The sequence below is a fragment of the Podarcis raffonei genome, chromosome 5 (assembly GCF_027172205.1).
Source record: "Podarcis raffonei isolate rPodRaf1 chromosome 5, rPodRaf1.pri, whole genome shotgun sequence".
NCBI classification, from domain to species: domain Eukaryota; kingdom Metazoa; phylum Chordata; class Lepidosauria; order Squamata; family Lacertidae; genus Podarcis; species Podarcis raffonei.
In genome coordinates this window covers 96,306,857-96,327,189 of record NC_070606.1, presented here as the reverse complement: position 1 = coordinate 96,327,189, position 20,333 = coordinate 96,306,857, and the positions used below count along the sequence as shown (strand labels likewise).

Sequence of the window (20,333 nt, the reverse complement as noted above, 5' to 3'; positions counted from 1 at the left end):
GCTCAGCATCAGTATCACTAGCAAGATCTCCTGCTACTCAAGAGTGGGGGAACAACCTTTAGGCACTTTTGCAAACTTGGAACTTTAAATTTGGCAGGGCTGGTGAACCAGATGGAGATGGAACTCTCCTCCTTCCTTCCTTCCTTCCTTCCTTCCTTCCTTCCTTCCTTCCTTCAAAAACAAACAAAACAAAACATGTCAATTTATCACAGCTCCTCCATGGCTCCTATATTTTAGGTCTGGTCCTAACTCCACCATGATGAGTTCTCAGTCACAGAGGAGCCTGGAAGAAGAGGAGGTGGGGTTAAAACAGTGCAGGAAACGAGAGGAGCTTGAAAAAATAGCAAATAATGCCCTCCCCATCTCAATGCAGATTTCAACCAGAGTTTTGCATGCAGGCCAAAGCAGCACAAGTCTTCGCTTGTCTGTAGTGTTGATTCTGGCCTGGGCAGCTGTTCTGGGACAGTAAGAGGCAGTGTGCAAATTCAGAGTAGGAAACGGCCGGCCTTTGCTGAGCAAGAGGGGCTGCACCAAGAATATGCTACTCTCTCCAAAAGCTGCTGGTTGGGTACTCTGCTTGGAACTGCAGCCCACACAGAGGCCCCGAGGACGTCTGCATGTGGCAAGTGCTTGCACAGGCCAAAAATGTGAACATGGGACGCTGTCCTGTATTGTACCAGGGAATTCATCCATCTGTCAAGTGTCGTCTACACTGACGGGAATCTTGCCAGTCCTGCCTAGAGGTGCCTTGCAATGCAATTGAGATCTTCTGCAAGCTTAACACTAAGCTCTACAATCCTTTCCTTCCATGCCACTGAGGTTTGCTGGAGGACAGCGCCCCCTTCTGTCCTGATCACGGCAGCGTCGATACTTGCTAACTGCTAACAGTTGCTTCTACCTCCCCTTCTAATGTTTCCTTTGGCATGCTTGAATTTCTACTGCTGGGTCTTCCAACAGTAACTGCATTTGGTTTAGCCCCCGACCTACGTCTGGAAAGGGAGAGTCTTGTGACAGTGGGAGCACTGCCAGTGGTGAAGGCCTGGCAACACGGATGCGTGGACTCTCCCTTTCCCTTCAGACAGAAACAGCAGCAGGTAAGATTAAGGAGGGCATCACCAGGGCTGCAGGACAAGATGCCTCTCATGCCTGGGACAGTGGGGTAAGATGTACTCTTTGCATGAAGGATGGTGACCAAAACAATTCAGAAGTGAAACAGAATTAAGGCTGTAAGCTGAGTTACATCTACATCAGTTTTGCATACTGCATGTTCTGCTTTTTTGCAAACACCTTTGTTTGCGGTGCTCCTGTTCCAGCCCTCTTGCACCTTCTCCTTTCCAGTAGTAGTAGTAAAGGTAAAGGTACCCCTGACCATTAGGTCCAGTCGTGACCGACTCTGGCATTGCAGTGCTCATCTTGCTTTATTGGCCGAGGGAGCCGGCGTACAGCTTCCGGGTCATGTGGCCAGCATGACTAAGCCGCTTCTGGCGAACCAGAGCAGCTCACAGAAACGCCGTTTACCTTCCTGTTGGAGCGGTACCTATTTATCTACTTGCAATTGACGTGCTTTCGAACTGCTAGGTGGGCAGGAGCAGGGACCAAACAGCAGGAGCTCACCCCATCACGGGGATTCGAACCACCAACCTTCTGATTGGCAAGTCCTGTGGTTTAACCCACAACGCCACCCGCGTCCCAGTAGTAGTAGTAGTAGTTTATTATTTATACCCTGCCCATATGGCTGGGTTTCCCCAGCTACTCTGGGCAGCTTCCAACAAAATAGTCAAAATATAATAAACCCTGCCCCCCTTTCTGACCTTACTGTACAGCCTTCTCCTCTTCATCCCTCTTCCTGTGTTTCAGCACCAAAAATATTGCAGCAACAGATGAGAAAGGCTGGCAGCTTTAAGGCTGTAGGGAGGCAATAAAGAGTTCTATGCTTGGTCCGCCAGAAGGTTCGTCAAGTTCTGCAACCTGCCACATGACGAATCTCGCAAGCTCAGCTAATACAGCCAACAGCTTTCTGTTCTTTTGTTCCTGACAACTGGTATTCAAAAGCATCTTGTCTGCTGCAGAGGTTCCAAATGGCTTTGCGGGTTCGCTCATCCTCTCTGAATTTGCCTGAATCTATCAAGGAAAGAACAAATACCATAGTGGTTGTCACCACACTGGCTGTGGCAAACTGTGGGGTGGCCCCAGCCTGCTGGTTGAGCATCTGCTTGGCATGCAGAAGGCCCCAGGGTCAACCCCCAACATCTCAAGGGAGGGCTGGCAAAGATTCCCTGCCCGCAGCCACAGGGAGCCATCACCAGTCTGAGCAAACACTCCTGGGCTGGGTGGCAACTTCCTGTGTAATTTCATACATTCGTTGCGCCTTGTGGTTGCGGTGCCGAGGAACTGGGATGTCGGCGGTTCTCTGGATCGTAGGGAAGAGATGGGAGTCTGCATCTGGAAGTTCCAGCAGGCGCCTGCTTTTGTTCCTGTATATTTTGGACAGATGGATCCAATCTGGCGAGGCTGGGGGCTGGCCGTCTTGCAGCAGCAGCGGGGCTCCTTTTTGCAAGGCTGCACATCTTCATGGGGTAGGCAGCAGCGATGGGCGAATCCTAGAGGCCCAGGACGTTGGCAGGAGTGGCCTCCATGCAGAGTCCTGGACTTCCTTCAGCTCCAAGGCCCCCTGGGTGCCCCAAAATGTCAAAGTGGGGCTGGGCAGCAGCGGTAGCCGCTGGAGCAGCAGTTGTATTCGTTCTGCTGCCCGCAGCTCCTTGGATTATGCAAGATGTGGAGGCAGAGGTGAGTTGGGGGGGCTGTGCCTGGCAAGGGAAGCTGATGGAATGCAGTTGACAGGAGTTGAGGGGGGAATTTAGAGGGGGGTTCTCTTTGCTGTTAGGTGGGAGCAGCTTTCTACAGAGAGGAAACAATTGTCCCTGGAAAGGGGATGCAAATTAAACAATACCAGTTCTGTTCAAGTTCATGGTGGAGGGAGGAGAGGTTGCAAAGGGGACTGGTCAGAGGTAAGACCTTTGCAGGGCAATCCTAGGCATGCCTGCGACTCAGAAGGAAGTCTCACTGAGTTCCATGAGGCTTACTCCCAGGTGAGTGTGCACAGGGCTGCAGCTTCGAATTCCTTCTTCCACGCACACCTCCCTCCCCCTCTCCCTGGTAGCTTCTCACAAACCCCTTTTCCTTGACAGCCTCAATTTGCTGGAGGCTCCCAAAAGGTGGGTGAGGAATTTCTCCACATGGCAGCCAGCCAGGAAGACTAGCATTTGCATAGCTTGAGGTTAAGGGGAGTGGCATGGGGCTTTCAGCTGGAATGGCTCAAAAGATTTGCTGAATGGCCTCCCCTGCCCTTGCTTTTTTGCAGGGGGACGAAGCAGCCCAATCTGTTGTGGCTTCTGCTACTTGGCAACCCGACAAAGGCTTGACCAGAAGGAGGCGCTATGCAATCAACCCTCTAGGCTACAAATGGGACCACGTGAATCTGACCTACAAGTGAGCATGTTTATTTGGGGTGGGGAACCAATAGCCTCGTTACTGCAGGCTTACTAAATACAGTGTCACAGGGCAACTTATTGTTATAATATTTTTTTTGGAGCTGTCGTGTTGCTCTGCACTACTAGATTTGATGCTTCCCATCTCTGCTTGACAACTGGACTACCTCCTGGTGGGTGTGCATGTTACCTCATGTGAGGTCCTCCAGACAATCTGTTTTTTGAGCATTCATCCTGATTTGCTTGTGCAAAGCTTCCATGGAGGTTTAATGTTGTCCGCTGTTCACTAAGCATTTGTTCTGATTGGTTTTCAAGGAAGTTAAATGACAATGAACATTTGTTGTGATTTGCTTTTGCAGCAGTTATACATATTATCATCAAACTATTTCACCTCTTTTATTCCATTTCTCCATCACTTTCCTAACTGCAAAAATTCAATTTTTAAAAAGTGGATTTTTTTGTACCAGAGTGCGAAAAAAAAAGTGAGCCAGGAAGGGCTGGGCGATGGGCTCCATGGGGTGGTGAATGCCTCCCTCTGTGAGGGAGTCTTCCCAGACCTGCTTAAAGAAGCAGCCGGCCAATACGGCCAACTATTGCCCAGTCTTAAATCTTCCAGTCTTGGGCAAGGTGATTGAGTGGATGGTTGCTCAACAACTTCAGACACAATTGGAGGATGTGGACCACTTGGCTCTCTTCCAATCGGGATTCAGGCCTCATCATGTGACTGAAACTGCCTTGGTTGCACTGTTTGATGATCTCTGGTGGGCCAGGGACCAAGGTGAAAGCTGTTTCCTAGTTCTGCTGGATCTCTCAGCGACCTTTGATACCATCGACCATGACATCCGTCCAGAGGAGTTGGGAGCTGGGGGCACTGTTATACAGTGATTCTGCTCCTTCCTCCTGGGCCATGTCCAAAAAGTGGTGTTGGGGGATGAGTGTTCAGACCCCTGGGTGCTCACTTGTGGGGTGCCTCAGAGCTCCATCCTCTCCCCCATGCTTTTTAACATCTATGAAGCTGCTGGGAGAGATCATCGGGGGTTTGGGCTGGGTGTTCATCAGTATGTGGATGATACCCAGCTTTACTTCTCTTTTAAATCAGAACCAGTGAGGGCAGTGAAGGTCCTGTGTGAGTGTCTGGAGGTGGTTGGAGGATGGATGGCAGCTAACAGATTGAGGTTGAATCCTGACAAGACAGAAGTATTGTTTTGGGGGGACAGGGGGCGGGCAGGTGTGGGGGACTCCCTGGTCCTGAATGGGGTAACTGTGTCCCTGAAGGACCAGGTGCGCAGCCTGGGAGTCATTTTGGACTCACAGCTGTCCATGGAGGCGCAGGTTAATTCTGTGTCCAGGATAGCTGTCTACCAGCTCCATCTGGTACACAGGCTGAGACCCTACCTGCCTGCAGACTGTCTTGCCAAAGTGGTGCATGCTCTGGTTATCTCCTGCTTGGACTACTGCAATGCGCTCTACATGGGGCTAGCTTTGAAGGTGACTTGGAAACTACAACTAATCCAGAACATGGCAGCTAGACTGGTGACTTGGAGTGGCTGCTGGGACCATATAACACTGGTCCTAAATGATTTCAATGGCTCCCAGTGCGTTTCTGAGCACAATTCAAAGCGTTGGTGCTGACCCTAAAGCCCTAAATGGCCTTGGCCCAGTATACCTGAAGGAGTATCTCCACTCCAGTTGTTCAGCCCAGACACTGAGGTCCACCTCCAAGGGCCTTCTGGTGGTTCCCTCCCTGCGAAAAGTGAGGTTACAGGGAACCAGGCAGAAGGCCTTCATGGTAGTGGCACCCTCCCTGTGGATTTTGCCACTGGTATGTATGGCTAGACTCTTTTTTGCACGTGGGGTGGTGGTAATGTGAAAGTATTCGTATTTCAATGAAAGTGCTGAGGTTGCCATCACAAAAGAGAGAGAAAGAGAGGTGAGTAGCATCACCAAAAAAATACTGGCTAGACTGACCATTTGAGGATTGTATCCTACCTACAGCACCCCCTGGTGGAAGTACCTGCCAGCACAATAGTTTGAAATCACCCCAGTCTTCTGCTGCTCATAATGTTCCTGGTTATGCTTTCCCCCTGTCTTGCTCTCTCTACCTCTTTCTGACTGCAGGATTGTACAGTTCCCCAGCACCCTCAACAAGGTGGACACCGAGCGAGCCATAGCAAGTGCCTTTCGCATGTGGAGCGATGTTTCTCCCCTCAGCTTCAGGCGCTTGGCCCCTACCCAGCTGGCAGACATCACTATAGGTAGGAGCTGAATAATGAACCCATCCCTAATGCAATATTACTGTGTCAGGAATATGTTGCCCAAGGCACCTGCCATTGCACACCAGTCTGGAGGGGCTACTCCTCTAATTCTGCCCATCACCCCATTCCCTTACTGTCACTCATTTTCCCACCAGCTCCTCTGTCACTGCAGAGAGCAGTTTCCTAGTCGCTTTTCATATTCCAAGTGGAAAGTGAAGCTGTTCCTTCCAGAAACGGTTTTGAGGAGCAGGTAAGAACCTCAGGCGCTCCCAGCTGCTGCATCAAGACAAAGGCCCATCTAGTTCAGCATCCCTGCTCTTGCAGTGGCTGAATTGATCATAGAAATCACAGAACTGTAGAGCTGGAGGGGACCCTGAGGATCATCTAGTCCAACCCCCTGTAATGCAGGAATATGCAGCTGTCCCATACATGGGACATACCCATACCTTGGCGTTATCGGCACCACACTCTTACCAAGTGAGCTATCTGGGCTGATGCCTATGTGAAGCCCCCAGGCAGGACCTGAGGGCAACAGCAACTAGCATTCAGAGCCTTACTGCCTTTGATAGGGCAGGTATATCCTAGAAGGGGTTGCGATCTTCTTGTCTCCAAGATCTATTTCTGCATATCACATATGTGACTGTAGTGGTGCCATTTTGATTTTTATTCCACATGTGAAAACGCTCAAGTTTGGGACCGCCCAGGAAATATTAGAAAGTGCCTGTGATGGTGCCCAGATGCTGTGGGTTGGTCTGCCTTGTGCTCCCAGACGTGGATTTAGCTTAGCACAACTGGTTCCCCTGCCCTGGGCGAAGAGCTGAGGGAAGTGTCACAGGGTCTTGCAACTATGACACAAGGCGTGTGCAGAATGGAAGGCGGCGGGGGGACGACGACGACACAACAACCAAATTTTGACCTTGCACAGGGCACCGCTGAAATTTGAAAGACCAAAGTCCGCCCCTGGTGCTTCTTTACCTCCTTCCCCTCCCTTTTGCTACTGTTTTAACATCTCTTCCAAACTGCTTCTGGCGTAACCCAAAGAGCGGAAGAGAGACTTCCCCTGGCAGATTTATTACATCTGGGCTAGTTGGAGAAAGTTCAAAGGAGCTCAGCAGAGATGAAAAAGGCATCAGAGGGAATGGAAGACACATGGAGAGAGGCAGCAGGAGTGGGATTTATTTCGCCTGGATGCAGGAGTGTGGGGGAGAACAAGAGAAAAGGTTGGTCTAAATGGGTGATTGTTACTTAAACAGAGGGGCTGTAGGAGAATGACTTGTGTCTTGTGTTTCTGAAGGGAGATTGGCAAGTGACAAATATCCAACATAAAATACCATAAGTTGGGGATTCCTAGCCCTGCTTTAGTTCAAGGAAATGGTTTGTAGAGGTTACCAACATGTTGCCTTCCAGATGTTGTGGGCAACCATTCCCATGGTCATTGGCCACTTGGCCATGCTGGCTGAAGCGGATGGGAGTCTGATACATAACGTTGGCTACCCCTGGTTTAGAGTCTGGTGATGGTACATCTTTGTCCCAACTATGATTGTGGGATTCAATCCCTTTCTCATATATTTTCTGCTGCATCAAGGCACCCGGGTCATAGGACAGGGGCTCAGAACCTATTCTCTTGACTACAATACAATGCTTCTTTCAATTCTGTGAGCCGCCCTAAGGGGTGGTTGATGAAGGGTGATGTGTAAATTTAATAAATAAATGTAATAAATAAAATAACCCTAATTTCAGTGGGGGAGGGGGACCCCTGAGGGCATCAGGAAAGACCTCTGCGGACACCATGTTGGAACACCCCCTACTCTAAGATAAAGACCACATCTGTATTCATTTAGACTCTGCTTCTTGCACTTTTGCCAATCACTAGTAGGGAGGCTGGAGAAATTTATTTGCAACACACATACATCCCATGTGTTGATAGACCCTTCTTCAGAGCCTCAAAACTAAAAGGAGAAAAGGCTCTGGTGTTAAGGGATATAAGACCTTTAATTAAAATGAAAGCACCATTTTTGTTCTTTCTGTTGCTTTCATCTCTCTCTTCCTGCATTCTGATTCTACAGTTCTACAATTTCTCCCAGAGACCCCTAAATTAAGACTTAGTTCTCAGTGAGGCAGGGAAACCTGATTCTGGCCTGTACCACTTCAGTTTGCTGGTGGGGGAATCACAGGACTGAATGCTCCTCCAGAAAAAGTTCCAACACATGGAAAATAATCTCAAGGAGATGGCTTTTCTGCCGGACAAGTTAGCTTGCCAGGTGGAATGGAATTGTTTTTGTGTGGGCAAACATTCAGTCCAGAAATCTTCAATAAAAGGAGATTTCTGAATGTCTCATATTTGCTTGGCTCCTGGTCTGCAGAACAGGGAAGCAGGGCATCCTCTTACCCCACAAAAACAAAACCTAACACCTACCTCTGCGGTTCTCTTAAACTGGTTCTGCCCCCACCGTTCAGTCAAACTTATTCCCCCAGTAACCTGGCAGCTGTGAGGTACAGGAGTAATATTAAACCAGTCAGGTACAGATACAATATTTAACAAAGGTATTTGAATAAATAAATTGAATAAATGAAATACTTGCATTTATTTATTACAAGATTATTCTGTGCCCAAGCTCATCTGGTCCCTTTATAATAGCACTGGCTCTTTGGATGAGTCAACTTGTAACTGTCACTTGAAATGGCAATTACTTATTGTCCCAGGACAGCTTGAAGGAAGCAGTTCATTCCCCTTATTAAAAACCCTTTAGCCAAATTACCGCTTTATTATCTCCACCCCCTGGTTAAACCTCACCAGCGGGATAATGGAGCTGGAAAGCTCCTTTCCCAAGTGTTCACTGACCTATACTGAAGCTCAGGTTTGCCTTGCTGCCCCTGCCCTGGAAGTCTTCCCTCTGGTCCTCTTCCTACCAGTCACCAGGGGCTGACGTCCCACGCTGCTTCTCACGCCTCCCCTGGAGTGCTGCAGACGGGTTCCCCCACTGTCTCTTCAGCCTCTGTCCCGTGACGCAGCTCCATAGCTCATCTGGCGGAACACGAGATTCTCAATCTCAGGCTCATGAGTTTGAGCCCCACGTTAGGCAACAGATTCCTGCATTGAAAGGGGTTGGACTAGATGGACCTTGGAGAACCCCTGTCTCACTCTACAATTCTATGATTCTAAGTCTTCTGCCACTAAGGCACTCCACCTGCCTATCAGGTCTTCCTCTGCTTCCTTTGATTCTCTGCTGTTTTCTTCTGGCTGACTCTGCAAGCATCAACAACTCCAGCTAACTAACTCCCCATCTCCAGGCAATAGATACCATTCTTCTGGCCCTTCTAGTCCAGCTCCAGCCAATCACACTGTCTAACTGAAAATTCCAAACCTGCACCCACCAATCGAAATACGTGTCCCTTCAAACCTTGTTTTGCATAATGAGAATTCTCACACCAGCGGTCAGTTAAGGCCCCAAGTGACAGTTAAACGAACTTTCGCTGGACCAGAGAGAAGACTTCCTACACCAAATGCAGTTTACAATGCAAATGTCGGAAGATTTCGGCATGAAGGAAAAGGAAAAAGTTACAGAAGTCGGCCAAGTCCTCTTCAGATCTTGGGTGGTAATCAACTACATTTTACTCCAAATAGACTCATTGGAAATAATGCCTCAAACTTAGCCATGGTTGTTAATTTCAGTGGGTCTACTCTGAGTAAAAGTTAGTTGAACACCACCTGTTGGATTCCACCATACCAATCGCAGACTCACAACTAACTCAAGTCCAAGTAAAATCTGACTGACCACGCAAATTTGGTCTCTTCCACCAAGGGCTCCCTGCTGATGAGCAGAGATTTGGCAGTAGGCTGTGGGAGAATCATGTAGTCCACCCTCCTGCGATGCTCTTGTGGTCCCTTCCAACTCTACAAATTCTATGTTTGTGGCAGTGGCCGAAAGGGCCACAGTCAATGCACTAATGTGTACCCCTGTAAACCCTTGAGTGCGCTTCTGATAGAGAAGTTATGGTAGCCTGTTACTTTAAGAAACTGCTGATCCCCCCCCCCCCACAAATTGGGGCAAAAATACAGCTAATTTGTAAATCACGAAGATACAGCATAAAGCTAGAACATAAGTTGCTACATGATGCAAATGGCTACACGTAACACAGGTTCCCAACATGCACACTGACACAATGTATTCATGCAGGGTCATAGCAGAGCTTAGTCAGCAGAAACAGTCAATGCTTATGCATATGATTAGTCTAACAACTTAAATGAGGTAATGATGTATATGATTGGTGGAAATTGAAAAGCTTTGTTTGAAACTTTATAAATACCACTGCCCGAACCACTGGGCGGGACTGCAACCTTAGCGGAGCTATCCCATTGTAACCTATTGCTTTGCAGTAAACAACATTGAACTCCTAACTCCTCTCGTTTCTGAGTTTTATTGGCGTAAACTCAGGAGATAAGCTGTTTTCTGGCTTACTTCATGTTTAGTTGGAATCTCCTTTCTTGTAACTTGAATCTATGGGTTCGAGTCCTCACCTCTGCAGTTTACTGGATGGTATTAGATTGGCCTGATCACTGTAGATGGTGACAGCAGTCATGAAATTAAAAGACGCCTGCTTCTTGGGAGAAAAGCAATGACAAACCTAGACAACATCTTAAAAAGCAGTTATGGTGCTGGAGAAGACTCTTGAGAGTCCCATGGACTGCAAGAAGATCAAACCTCTCCATTCTGAAGGAAATCAGCCCTGAGTGCTCCCTGGAAGGACAAATCCTGAAGCTGAGGCTCCAATACTTTGGCCACCTCAGGAGAAGAGAAGACTCCCTGGAAAAGACCCTGATGTTGGGAAAGATGGAGGGCACAAGGAGAAGGGGACGACAGAGGACGAGATAGTTGGATAGTGTTCTCGAAGCCACAAACATGAGTCTGATCAAACTGCGGGAGGCAGTGGAAGACAGGAGTGCCTGGCGTGCTCTGGTCCATGGGGTCACGAAGAGTCCGACACGACTAAACGACTAAACAACAACAACATTAGATTGGCCTAGGACTGCTGAGAGCTGCTGTCCAGAACACCAGGTTGGCAAATCCTCTGCCAGGCTCTCTCTCTCTCTCTCTCTCTCTCTCTCTCTCTCTCTCTCTCCCTCCTTATCTTACCTTGCCAGATTGTTGGGATAAATGACAGAAACCTTGTGCACTGCGCTATGGGAGCAAATGCTGGCAATAACCAAGCCCTCTGTCTTCTTGGCTACTCCCAAGCAGGTTTCTACACGTTCAACCACACCGACTGCTGGTTCTCCCCGCTGCACCCTTGCTTCGATGGGCTCAATGGGGAGCTGGCCCATGCCTTCCTCCCTCCCCGCGGCGAGATCCACTTTGACAATCATGAATTTTGGATTCTGGGACGCTCCCGCTTCAGCTGGAAGCAAGGTACCGTGCACAAAGTAGCGCCTCCACGTTTTGGTGAGGGCAAGAGAGTGGGTTGTTTTTGCTATGGGGTGGGGAGCCAAATGTGGCCCCACGGGCCTCCCTAGCTGGCCCTTGGAGAGGAGGTCACGCCCCGTCTCTGCAGACCACAACTCTGCAACTGCCTCAAATGTCTTTGCCTGTCTGAACTGTGATATTGCCTCTGACTTATCTGAACGGAGGGAATCTCTGTGTGTAGAAACACTTGACTTTAGTGTGGCTTGAATGCAACTTACTGTACAGAGCAGGGGCCACATTCACCCCATGTCAACTCTCCAGGGTGAATGTGGCCACTGGCTCTTGCACATACACTCAGATACGCAGCCCACCTGCTGCCCCCATGCAAATCTGTTGAGGGGAGGGTTGAGGGCTGGAGCCTAACAACACCACTATTTTGAAATATTAAGTGGTATATCAATGCTTTCCAATAAACACATTTGGAAGCCTAGAGGTTCTCCATCCCTCTCAGAAGAGAGTGAGACTGGTGGGATGTTGTTCCAGAGGTTCCTATAAATTTCTGCACAGGCTTCTCTTTGGAGCTGGCCTGCGGAGATGCCAGGCAAAGGTGGCAGAGGAATTCTGGTCTTCTTCTTTTTCTCTTCCTTCTCTCTTTGGCAGGCGTCTGGCTGAATGACCTGGTGCAAGTAGCAGCTCACGAGATTGGCCATGCCCTGGGGCTCTGGCACTCCCGGGACGCCCGCGCCCTCATGCACCCGAACGCCACCTACAGTAGGACATGGCGCATTGGCCAGGACGACGTCTGGGCCATACAGCGGCTGTACGGTGAGGAGCACACCTGGCAGGCGGTTCCAAACCAGTAAGCTCCAACATCTGGTACCAGTAGACTTCCCTGTTCAGCTTGGGAGCACCTGCACTGCTACGGGGCAACTGTGCGGAGATTGTCACTCCTTTGCTCATGCTTCACCTTTTCTCAGGTGCTGAAACAGGATGGGCTGCCCCCGGTTTCACAATATGTGTCCTATACAATATGTAGGACAAGCACAGGGACAATTCACAACAGCTGTTATTGGTGGTAATAATATAACCCTCCTAGATTAGCTCTGTAGTGGATTTGTTAAACTATACAAGCAGCCAGCTGTAGGCCAGAGACAGAGTCAGCAATTCAGCTCACAGTCTTATGCAGCTGTTTCTGCTATCAGAATCCTTTTAGCAAACTTCCCCAGCCCACCTCCAAACTCCAGTTTTGATTTCTACCCAAATGCAAACTTGTTTCATCCCTCTCTTTTTTTTAAATAATATTTTTATTCATTTTCAAAACAATTTTATACAATCAATTCACATTTTGTCACACATTCGTCTATTTTTTGACTTCCCTCAGTTTCTCTGCCAATCTTTCGTTTAAATTTATATTATTAACGCATTGCTAAGCTTAATATTGCCTTTAAAAATCACCTCTCCCTTCTTACTCTCTTTTTTACAATATTTCTTAATTTTTCACAGAGTCTCTTGAAAGCCAACAAGCGTTATCTGTTCATCACATATGCTTTTCAGATAATCTGTAAATCTCCCCCAGTCCTCGATGAACTTTTGGTCTCTCTGATATCGAATCTTCCCTGTTAGTTTTGCATATTCAGTCAATTTCGTTCTCCATTCTTCCACCGTTGGAATTTCTTCCTGTTTCCATCTTTGAGCCAGAAGTATTCTCGCTGCTGTTACTGCGTATTGGAAAAGTTTATAATCTTTCTTATTTATTTCATTACCTACCAATCCTAGTAAGAAGGCCTCCGGTTTCTTAACAAACGTGTATTTCAACATCTTTTTCAGTTCATTATATATCATTTCCCAGAAGCCTTTCACCCTTTTACACTCCCACCACATATGATAGAATGTTCCTTCTTTTTCTTTACATTTCCAGCACTTATTACATGTTTTATACATTTTGGCCAGTTTTACTGGAGTTATATACCATCTGTATACCATTTTCATTATATTTTCCTTCAACGCAGTACAGGCCGTAAATTTTAACTTTCCATTCGATAATTTCATCCAATCGTCATATTGTATATTATACCCAAAATCTCTGGCCCAATGTATCTTTACAACTTGTTTCATCCCTCTCAGCCCTTAATCTGAGCCTGACTTTCAGCTCCAGTTGAGGCAGGAAGGGGCAATGCCTGTCCAGCTGGTCTGGGCAGGTTGATGGCCTGTTTTGGACCAGGTTGCAAGAAGGCTTTGAATAGTATGTCTACAACTCCTGTTGGGCCAGAGCTAAAAGACGGCACTTGTGAGGTTGGATGACCACAGAGGAGCAGTCATGCTAGATTGCTGTAGCAAAAAATATTGTGGCGCCTTACAGCCAAACAGGTTTATTATGGTTTTATAGACCGTAGTCCACTTCATCCAATCCAGGACGGCTACATTCTCTCTCCACTGTCAGAGGCTCTGAGTACCAGTTGCTGGATATCTCGAGTCAGGAGTTGTTGCGCTCAGGTTTTTTGCATTGAGGCATCTGGTGGGCCACTGTGAGAACAGGATGCAGGAGGACTTGATGGGCCTTTGGTCTGATCAAGCAGGGTTCATTTTCTTATCTTAAGCTGGCAGGTGTTATATACACACAGGTGTAGAGAAAAACAACTCAAACAGTGAAGGCAAGTGAAAATGAAATGTAAGGATAGCATCAAAGCTTAAATGTGTGCAAAAATAAAAACCGTGAGTTAATCAACATTTGTAGGGAGATGGAAAACTGTGATCGCTATTTAAGCCAGAATTGACAGAAATGAATTGCTTCATATATTTTAATTCAGCTCCTCTACGCTTGCAACTTGAAACCTCCTCTGCTCCCTGAAGCCAGATCTGTTTCAACCAGGGCATAGACACAGCTGCTTTATGTGTGACCCCCCCCCTCAATTTTCAGGCTGTGTGGATGAGAAGAGGCAGTGCCAGCTGTGGGCCAAAAAAGGCTTCTGCACCCACCGACGGCGAGACTTCATGAAGAAGCACTGCCCCAGGATCTGTAATGCCTGCTTTGGTGAGACTGGGAGCTCCTTGCTACTCTTGCTCTGCTGTGGGCTCTCTGATTTTTTTGAAGGGGGGAGTGACGGTTTGTTCTACAAGAGCTCCAAATCAGCTTCAATTACGTAACCTGAATTTGAATCCCACCCCAAAATAGCAACAGTCATTTCTGTCTCTTTCTTACAGAGCACCCCACAGCCACCACCGCCTCCTCCCTGCCTGTTCGGCCATCGCACGTTCACACCAGATACATTTCCAAGGGCAAAGTCATCACCTTCCGCTGTGGACTGAACTCTTCCAGGTTGCACTTGCAAGCCAGGTGAGAACCCCTGTGTGTATTCTCAAGTAGACTGTGCAACACTGGCCAGTGCAGTAAATAATATTTGCCTCCTGACCTGAGCACGGTGCGTGTTTCTTTTAGAGCTCTGGAGAAGTAAGAAACCCTGTGATTTCTCTCCCACCCTGCCCCAAAGGCTGCAGCAATCCAGCCACCGGCCCACCTCCCTAACCCAACTTCTCTCTATGGCCAGTGGGACAATATGGTGGGCATGAGGTTGGGGTGGTAAGCAGCGGGGTTGGAGGCAAGATATAGGAGAGACATCTCCCTTAACTGCATGCTGAGCGCACAGTCCAAAATATGTTCCAAAACATTTAAAGCAAGCATGGGAACCTTTTGTTATAAGAGTTCTAAGGTCCCAAATATAAAATAGTAAAGGTAAAGGGACCCCTGACCATTAGGTCCAGTCATGGCCGACTCTGGGGTTGCGCGCTCATTTCGCCAAGGGAGCCGGCGTTTGTCCACAAACAGCTTCTGGGTCATGTGGCCAGCATGACTAAGCCGCTTCTGGCGAACCAGAGCAGCACACGGAAACGCCGTTTACCTTCCCGCCGGAGCGGTCCCTATTTATCTACTTGCACTTTGACGTGCTTTCAAACTGCTAGGTTGGCAGGAGCTGGGACCAAGCAACGGGAGCTCACCCCGTCGCAGGGATTCGAACCACTGACCTTCTGATCAGCAAGTCCTAGGCTCTGTGGTTTAACCCACAGCGCCACCCGCGTCCCACAAATATAAAATAAACGTTCATAAATGTACAAGGCAAGCACATACGTTAGTATATAAACCACGGTGTCTGAAATAGTACAGGAGAGCAATCCTGAAGCCATTTTGACTCTCCCAAACCATTTTGATTACAGGTAGGTAGCTGTGTTGGTCTGCCGTAGTCGAAACAAAATAAAAAAAATCCTTCCAGTAACACCTCAGAGACCAACTAAGTTTGTTATTGGTATGAGCTTTTGTGTATCTGAAGAAGTGTGCATGCACATGAAAGCTCATACCAATAACAAACTTAGTTGGTCTCTAAGGTGCTACTGGAAGGATTTTTTTTTATTTTGTTTAAACCATTTTGACTCCCAAAGTGTCCTCAATATATTTCTCTGCAAGGAGGGAGGAAATGGGGAAAGCCTTCCCTTTGTCTTTTTGCTTACAAATCCTGTCTTAAGGGCGTATTTGTGTATGAATAGGGTGAGCCTGTGACCTGGATTCAGGAACTAAAAGTATTAACCATCACAAAAGAATGACCAGACTACCCAGGTAAAGCAATCAGTGACCATTATCAGGTATCCTGGCAGACAGGATTTCTGCTGTAGACTGCCGCCTCCTGTGATGTATGTATGATGTTTTAGGGGGGTGGTGGTCTTGGGCTACAGGGTGGGCAGTTTCAAAAGTCTATATAAGGGCTTGCGCACCAGTGTTCAGGGTTCCCTCCTCCCTCCTGTGTGTGTTGAGCGGAGACCCTGTTGCAACAGTTTAATAACAGGCTTACTAGCCGTTTTGCTTCTCAAAATTCTCTGGTTGGCCTCTGTTATTTTCTCCCACCAATGGGGAACCCACTTAAGGACTCTATATGGGCTCTTGGATACCCCATAAGGGAAAAGGAGCAGTTTTTTCCTATAACACTTTGTTCCCAGGGCGGCATTCCCCTGGGGCTACATTCTGGCGGTGGCCAGGACTGAACCCCAAAGTGCAGGAGCCCAGACAGGAAGTGACCAGGGCACCCCCTTCCCCCTCTCTTCCATCCCCTCCCCCCCACTTGCATGGAATTAGGCCAAGGACCACATGGAATTTGGTCAACGGCCACGTGTGGTTCTTGGGTCATGGGTTGCCCACTCCTGATTTAAATTGATGGTACTCTCACACCCCTGCCAAACTTTATGCTGGGATTCACAGAATCAAAGAGTCGTAAGGAACCCCAAGGGTCATCTTGTCGAACCCCCTGCAGTGCTGGAACATGAATCTGTACGAAGATTGAATCTGCAACCTTGGCGTTATCAGCACCACGCTCTAACCAACTAAGCCAGGGATCAGCAAACTTTTTCAGCAGAGGGCCAGTCCACTGTCCCTCAGACCTTGTGGGGGGCTGGACTATATTTTGGAGAAGAAAAATGAACGAATTCCTATGCCCCACAAATAACCTAGAGATGCGTTTGAAATAAAAGCACACATTCTACTCTTGTAAAAACACACTGATTCCCAGACCGTCCGCGAGCCGAATTTAGAAGGCGATTGGGCCAGATTTGGCCCCCGGGCCTTCGTTTGCCTACCCATGAACTAAGCTAACTGGTCTTTGCTTGCTGTCACTTATGGCAAGTGTTAAGGTCTTATTGTTTAATAAGTTATTGGTTAATATAAGGCAAGATTACTCACCTTGTAGGTCCAGAGCAGGAGGCTGTTAGTCTGCTCATAGATGAATACACAGCAATGTAGGAAAACGAGAGTAGCCACAAGCTAAAGGGTGGAGTGTTTGCTCCAACCCGCAAGAAATGGAGACAATATTTAACTCGCAATTACCAGTTACTGCAGTGAGCACCCGACCTCAACGTTACCACATGTGGATAAGTCCCTAATGAAACATCCTAATGTTAGGTGACAGAATATATATGGGAGGGTAATCCCACATTTCCCTAGCCTGAAGTAGGGAAGTTTGCCATCCTAGCATGTGAAATGCAGAGGAGCAGATGGATGTTGAAATATACTCGGAGTCGAGTGTGGATTTCATGCTCTTTTTTCAGCTCATTTATTCAGCGAGGAATGGAAGTTCCCCCAAAACGTCTGCTTTATATACATTATTTACACAATGGGCCCCACGTGATTGGCTAATTCCAGGATTCTCCTGTAGGCCAATCAGGTTGCAGATTCACTTCCACCTGGAGCTGGATTGGGTGACTCCTGCGGACCAATCAGACTGCTGCATTCTGGATCTTATTGTTCTAGGACCAATCAGACTGCTGCATTCTGGATCCTATTGTTCTAGGACCAATCAGACTGCTGCATTTTGGATCCTGTTCAACTCAGTACATAACAGATGTGGTTTTGGTGAGGATGTGAATTGTGGGGCTGAGCTAGTCTCCTCCCTCTGACTCCTGCCTTTTCCCGCTTCCAGCTGGTATAAAGATGGGGAGCCTCTATCTCACTCGCTGCCAGGCTTCGAATTGCTGCCCAGCCAGGATCTGCGAGTCGTCGCCACTGAGTTCAGCGAAGGGAGGTATGCCTGTTTGATCCGCCACGGCAGCAGGACTCTCCGGGTTAATTCCTGGCAGATAAAGCTCAAGCCCAGAAGTCCTTTGCCTCCCATGATGGGCGCCCAGGGGAGAGCATGAACAGGAGCAGCATTGTGTGAGGTGTGTTTATAGCCCTAGCTGGCTTGGCACTACCCACATGGACCTGGCATGCCATCAGTCAGTCAGCCACTGCAGGCTCTGGTCTGGACTCACCTGCTCTGTTGCCAGATATCTTGATTCGGGAGGTCCTGTGGGGAGTAACATGTCCAGATTTTGGTACAGAACCTGGATGATGTGTTATTAGTCTTCTGAACCCACTGGGTTTTCACCTAATCACACCCAGAGGCAATAAGTTGAATGTGTGTTGCCCCACTAATTTGGGGACAGGGTTAGAGTCACCTCAATACTGAACCTGGGGCCTTCTGCATGCAGAGCAGATTCTCTACTACAGTGGTACCTCTGGATGCGAACAGGATCCATTCCGGAGCCCCGTTCGCATCCTGAAGTGAACGCAACCTGCGTCTGCGCATCTGCGCATGCACGGGTCATGATTCGCTGCTTCCACGCATGTGCGTGACATCATTTTGAGCGTCTGCGTGAGTGGCGAAACCCGGAAGTAACGTGCTCTGTTACATCTGGGTCGCCATGGAGCGCAAGCTGAAAAGGCTTAACCTGAAGCGACTTCAACCTGAGGTATGACTGTACTGAGTCTCACAACTCTTGCCACTTAAAGAAAAACCTGTTGAAGCCAACATTATTCCAAGACCTGCAGCAGAGGTGGGGAGCTTGTGGTCTGCCTGATGCTGTTGGGCTCCAATTCCCATCTTCCCCAACCAGCTTGCCTAATGGTCAGGGAGGATGGGAATTGGGAGTCCAACAACATATGGAAGGCCACTTGTTCTCCATGTGTGTGCTATCCCCAAGAAAAATTACTTCATTTGAGTACACAGAGCAATCCTAAAGCCATCTAGGCTCATTTTGGAAAACCTTTCCCAATAGTTGTTTCACTCACGAATCCTTTAAATCCTGTTAATAGATAAACCTCTGCGAAACAGGTCTGGCAACTATTTGTTAAAGCCAAAGCAGACCGACTGAAAGAGCATCTTCTGTCTATAAATAGGTATTTACCATTTCAAAGGAATGGACCAGACTAGCAAGGAAAGACAATCAGCAAATATTATCTTGACAGACAGGAGACAAGCTACACTCTCAAATTTCTGTTGTTGACTGCCTTTTTCTGTGATGCTTGTATGATGCTTTTGGGTGGCCTTTAGCTAAGGTGCTGGACAATATCTAAAGCCTTTAAAAGTTATTACTCTCCTTTGTTCAGGTCCTCACATCCTTGCAAGGTGACTCTGTTGCAACAGAAAATTAAAGATCTTCCTTTTTAAATATTTACTGGTTCCTGCCTCCACTCATGTTTCTCTGACATACTTGGGGGGCACTGATTCCCTTGATGGAGAGTTGGGCTGTAAACAGTGGCGTAGCGTGGGGGGTGCCAGGGGTGCCGGCCGCACCGGGCGCAACATCTGGGGGGGGCGCGAGTCCAGAGGGAAGGGACAAGTTCCTTCCTCCGCCGGGCTCCCCGCCGCCACCGCCAGCCTTGCGCCCTAGCGCGCCCCCCCCCGCCGCTGCTGCGGCTGCGCTCCACTCACTGCTCGCAGGAGGAGCAGCCGCTGCAGCAGCGCCGCCGCCGCCACCGACGCCTGGCCGGGCACGGGCAGCCTCCGCACCCCGCCGCCACCATCCCCTCGGCCCAGCCACAGGCGGCGGCTGCTTCTGCCGACTGGAAGGGAGGAGAGCTCCGAGGGGCCTCGACGCGCCCTGCCCTCCCCAAAACCCTCTGAGACGAAGCCGGCGGGCGGGCGAGGGTCTCCCGGCGGAAGGGGGCGCCGCTGGCTCCGGCTCTCAGCGCAAGTCTCAGCCGCGAGGGGGGGGCGAGGACGGAGCGTGGCTGGAAGCCCCCGGACCCGGCCGGGAGGAGGAGAGGCGCTCGCCAAGCCCGGATCTGGAGGCCTCGGAGCGCGGGCTTCACCTACAGCCCAAGGAGAGGAGGGGGCGGGGAGGCGCCCGAGGGGAGGAGGCTTCGGCTGCCTCGGCCCGCAGGGGCTCCGCAAATAATAAATTTAATAAATTCCTGCTGAGCCTTTGGGGGGGGGTTCCTTGGCTCCTTCACTCGCCCCCAGCCCCAGTGGCGTAGCGTGGGGGTGCGGGGGGGCCGGCCGCACCGGCCGCAACATCTGGGGGGGGCGCGCTCGCACTCGAGTGCTAAAATCCACGGGTTAGGGGGCGCAAATTACTTGCCTTGCCCCGGGTGCTGACAACCCACGCTACGCCACTGGCTGTAAATGCCAACCCCATTCCCCCCCCCCCCATGCCAGGAATCGGGGCCTTCTGCATGCCAAAGCTCCGGCTTTTGCCCTATGGAATTCTCCCGTGAACACTGCCAATCTTCCTTTCTCTATGGGCTGGTCCATGGCACCTTCTGGAACTGGGCTGCCTCACACCTGTATTGCTGAGGACAATCATCATTTACCTCCAGTCCTTGAGAAACAGGTAGGCAGCTCAGGTCCCCATTTTGCATAGGAATTTATAGGCTTTGGGTAGCTTCTCAG

The 20,333-nt window shown here is 49.1% G+C and overlaps 1 protein-coding gene across 5 annotated transcripts; it reads left to right on the top strand.

The window, feature by feature from the left end:
* Positions 1–1,064: 1,064 nt before the first annotated feature.
* On the top strand, positions 1,065–19,188 carry LOC128414852 (matrix metalloproteinase-23-like). Of its 5 annotated transcripts, XM_053390753.1 has the most exons (9): positions 1,065–2,787; positions 3,372–3,489; positions 5,607–5,743; positions 10,984–11,151; positions 11,806–11,970; positions 14,063–14,176; positions 14,347–14,479; positions 17,601–17,838; positions 19,049–19,188. In XM_053390753.1, exons 1-8 carry the CDS (start codon positions 2,079–2,081, stop codon positions 17,815–17,817), a joined length of 1,761 nt encoding a protein of 586 aa, XP_053246728.1. In that variant the 5' UTR covers positions 1,065–2,078; the 3' UTR covers positions 17,818–17,838; positions 19,049–19,188. The 5 variants fall into 5 exon arrangements, with proteins under 5 accessions (XP_053246728.1, XP_053246727.1, XP_053246729.1 ...); XM_053390752.1 differs by lacking the exon at positions 19,049–19,188 and having other exon boundaries at positions 17,601–18,647; XM_053390756.1 differs by lacking the exon at positions 19,049–19,188 and having other exon boundaries at positions 2,702–2,787; positions 3,362–3,489; positions 17,601–18,647.
* The last annotated feature ends 1,145 nt before the right edge of the window (positions 19,189–20,333 follow it).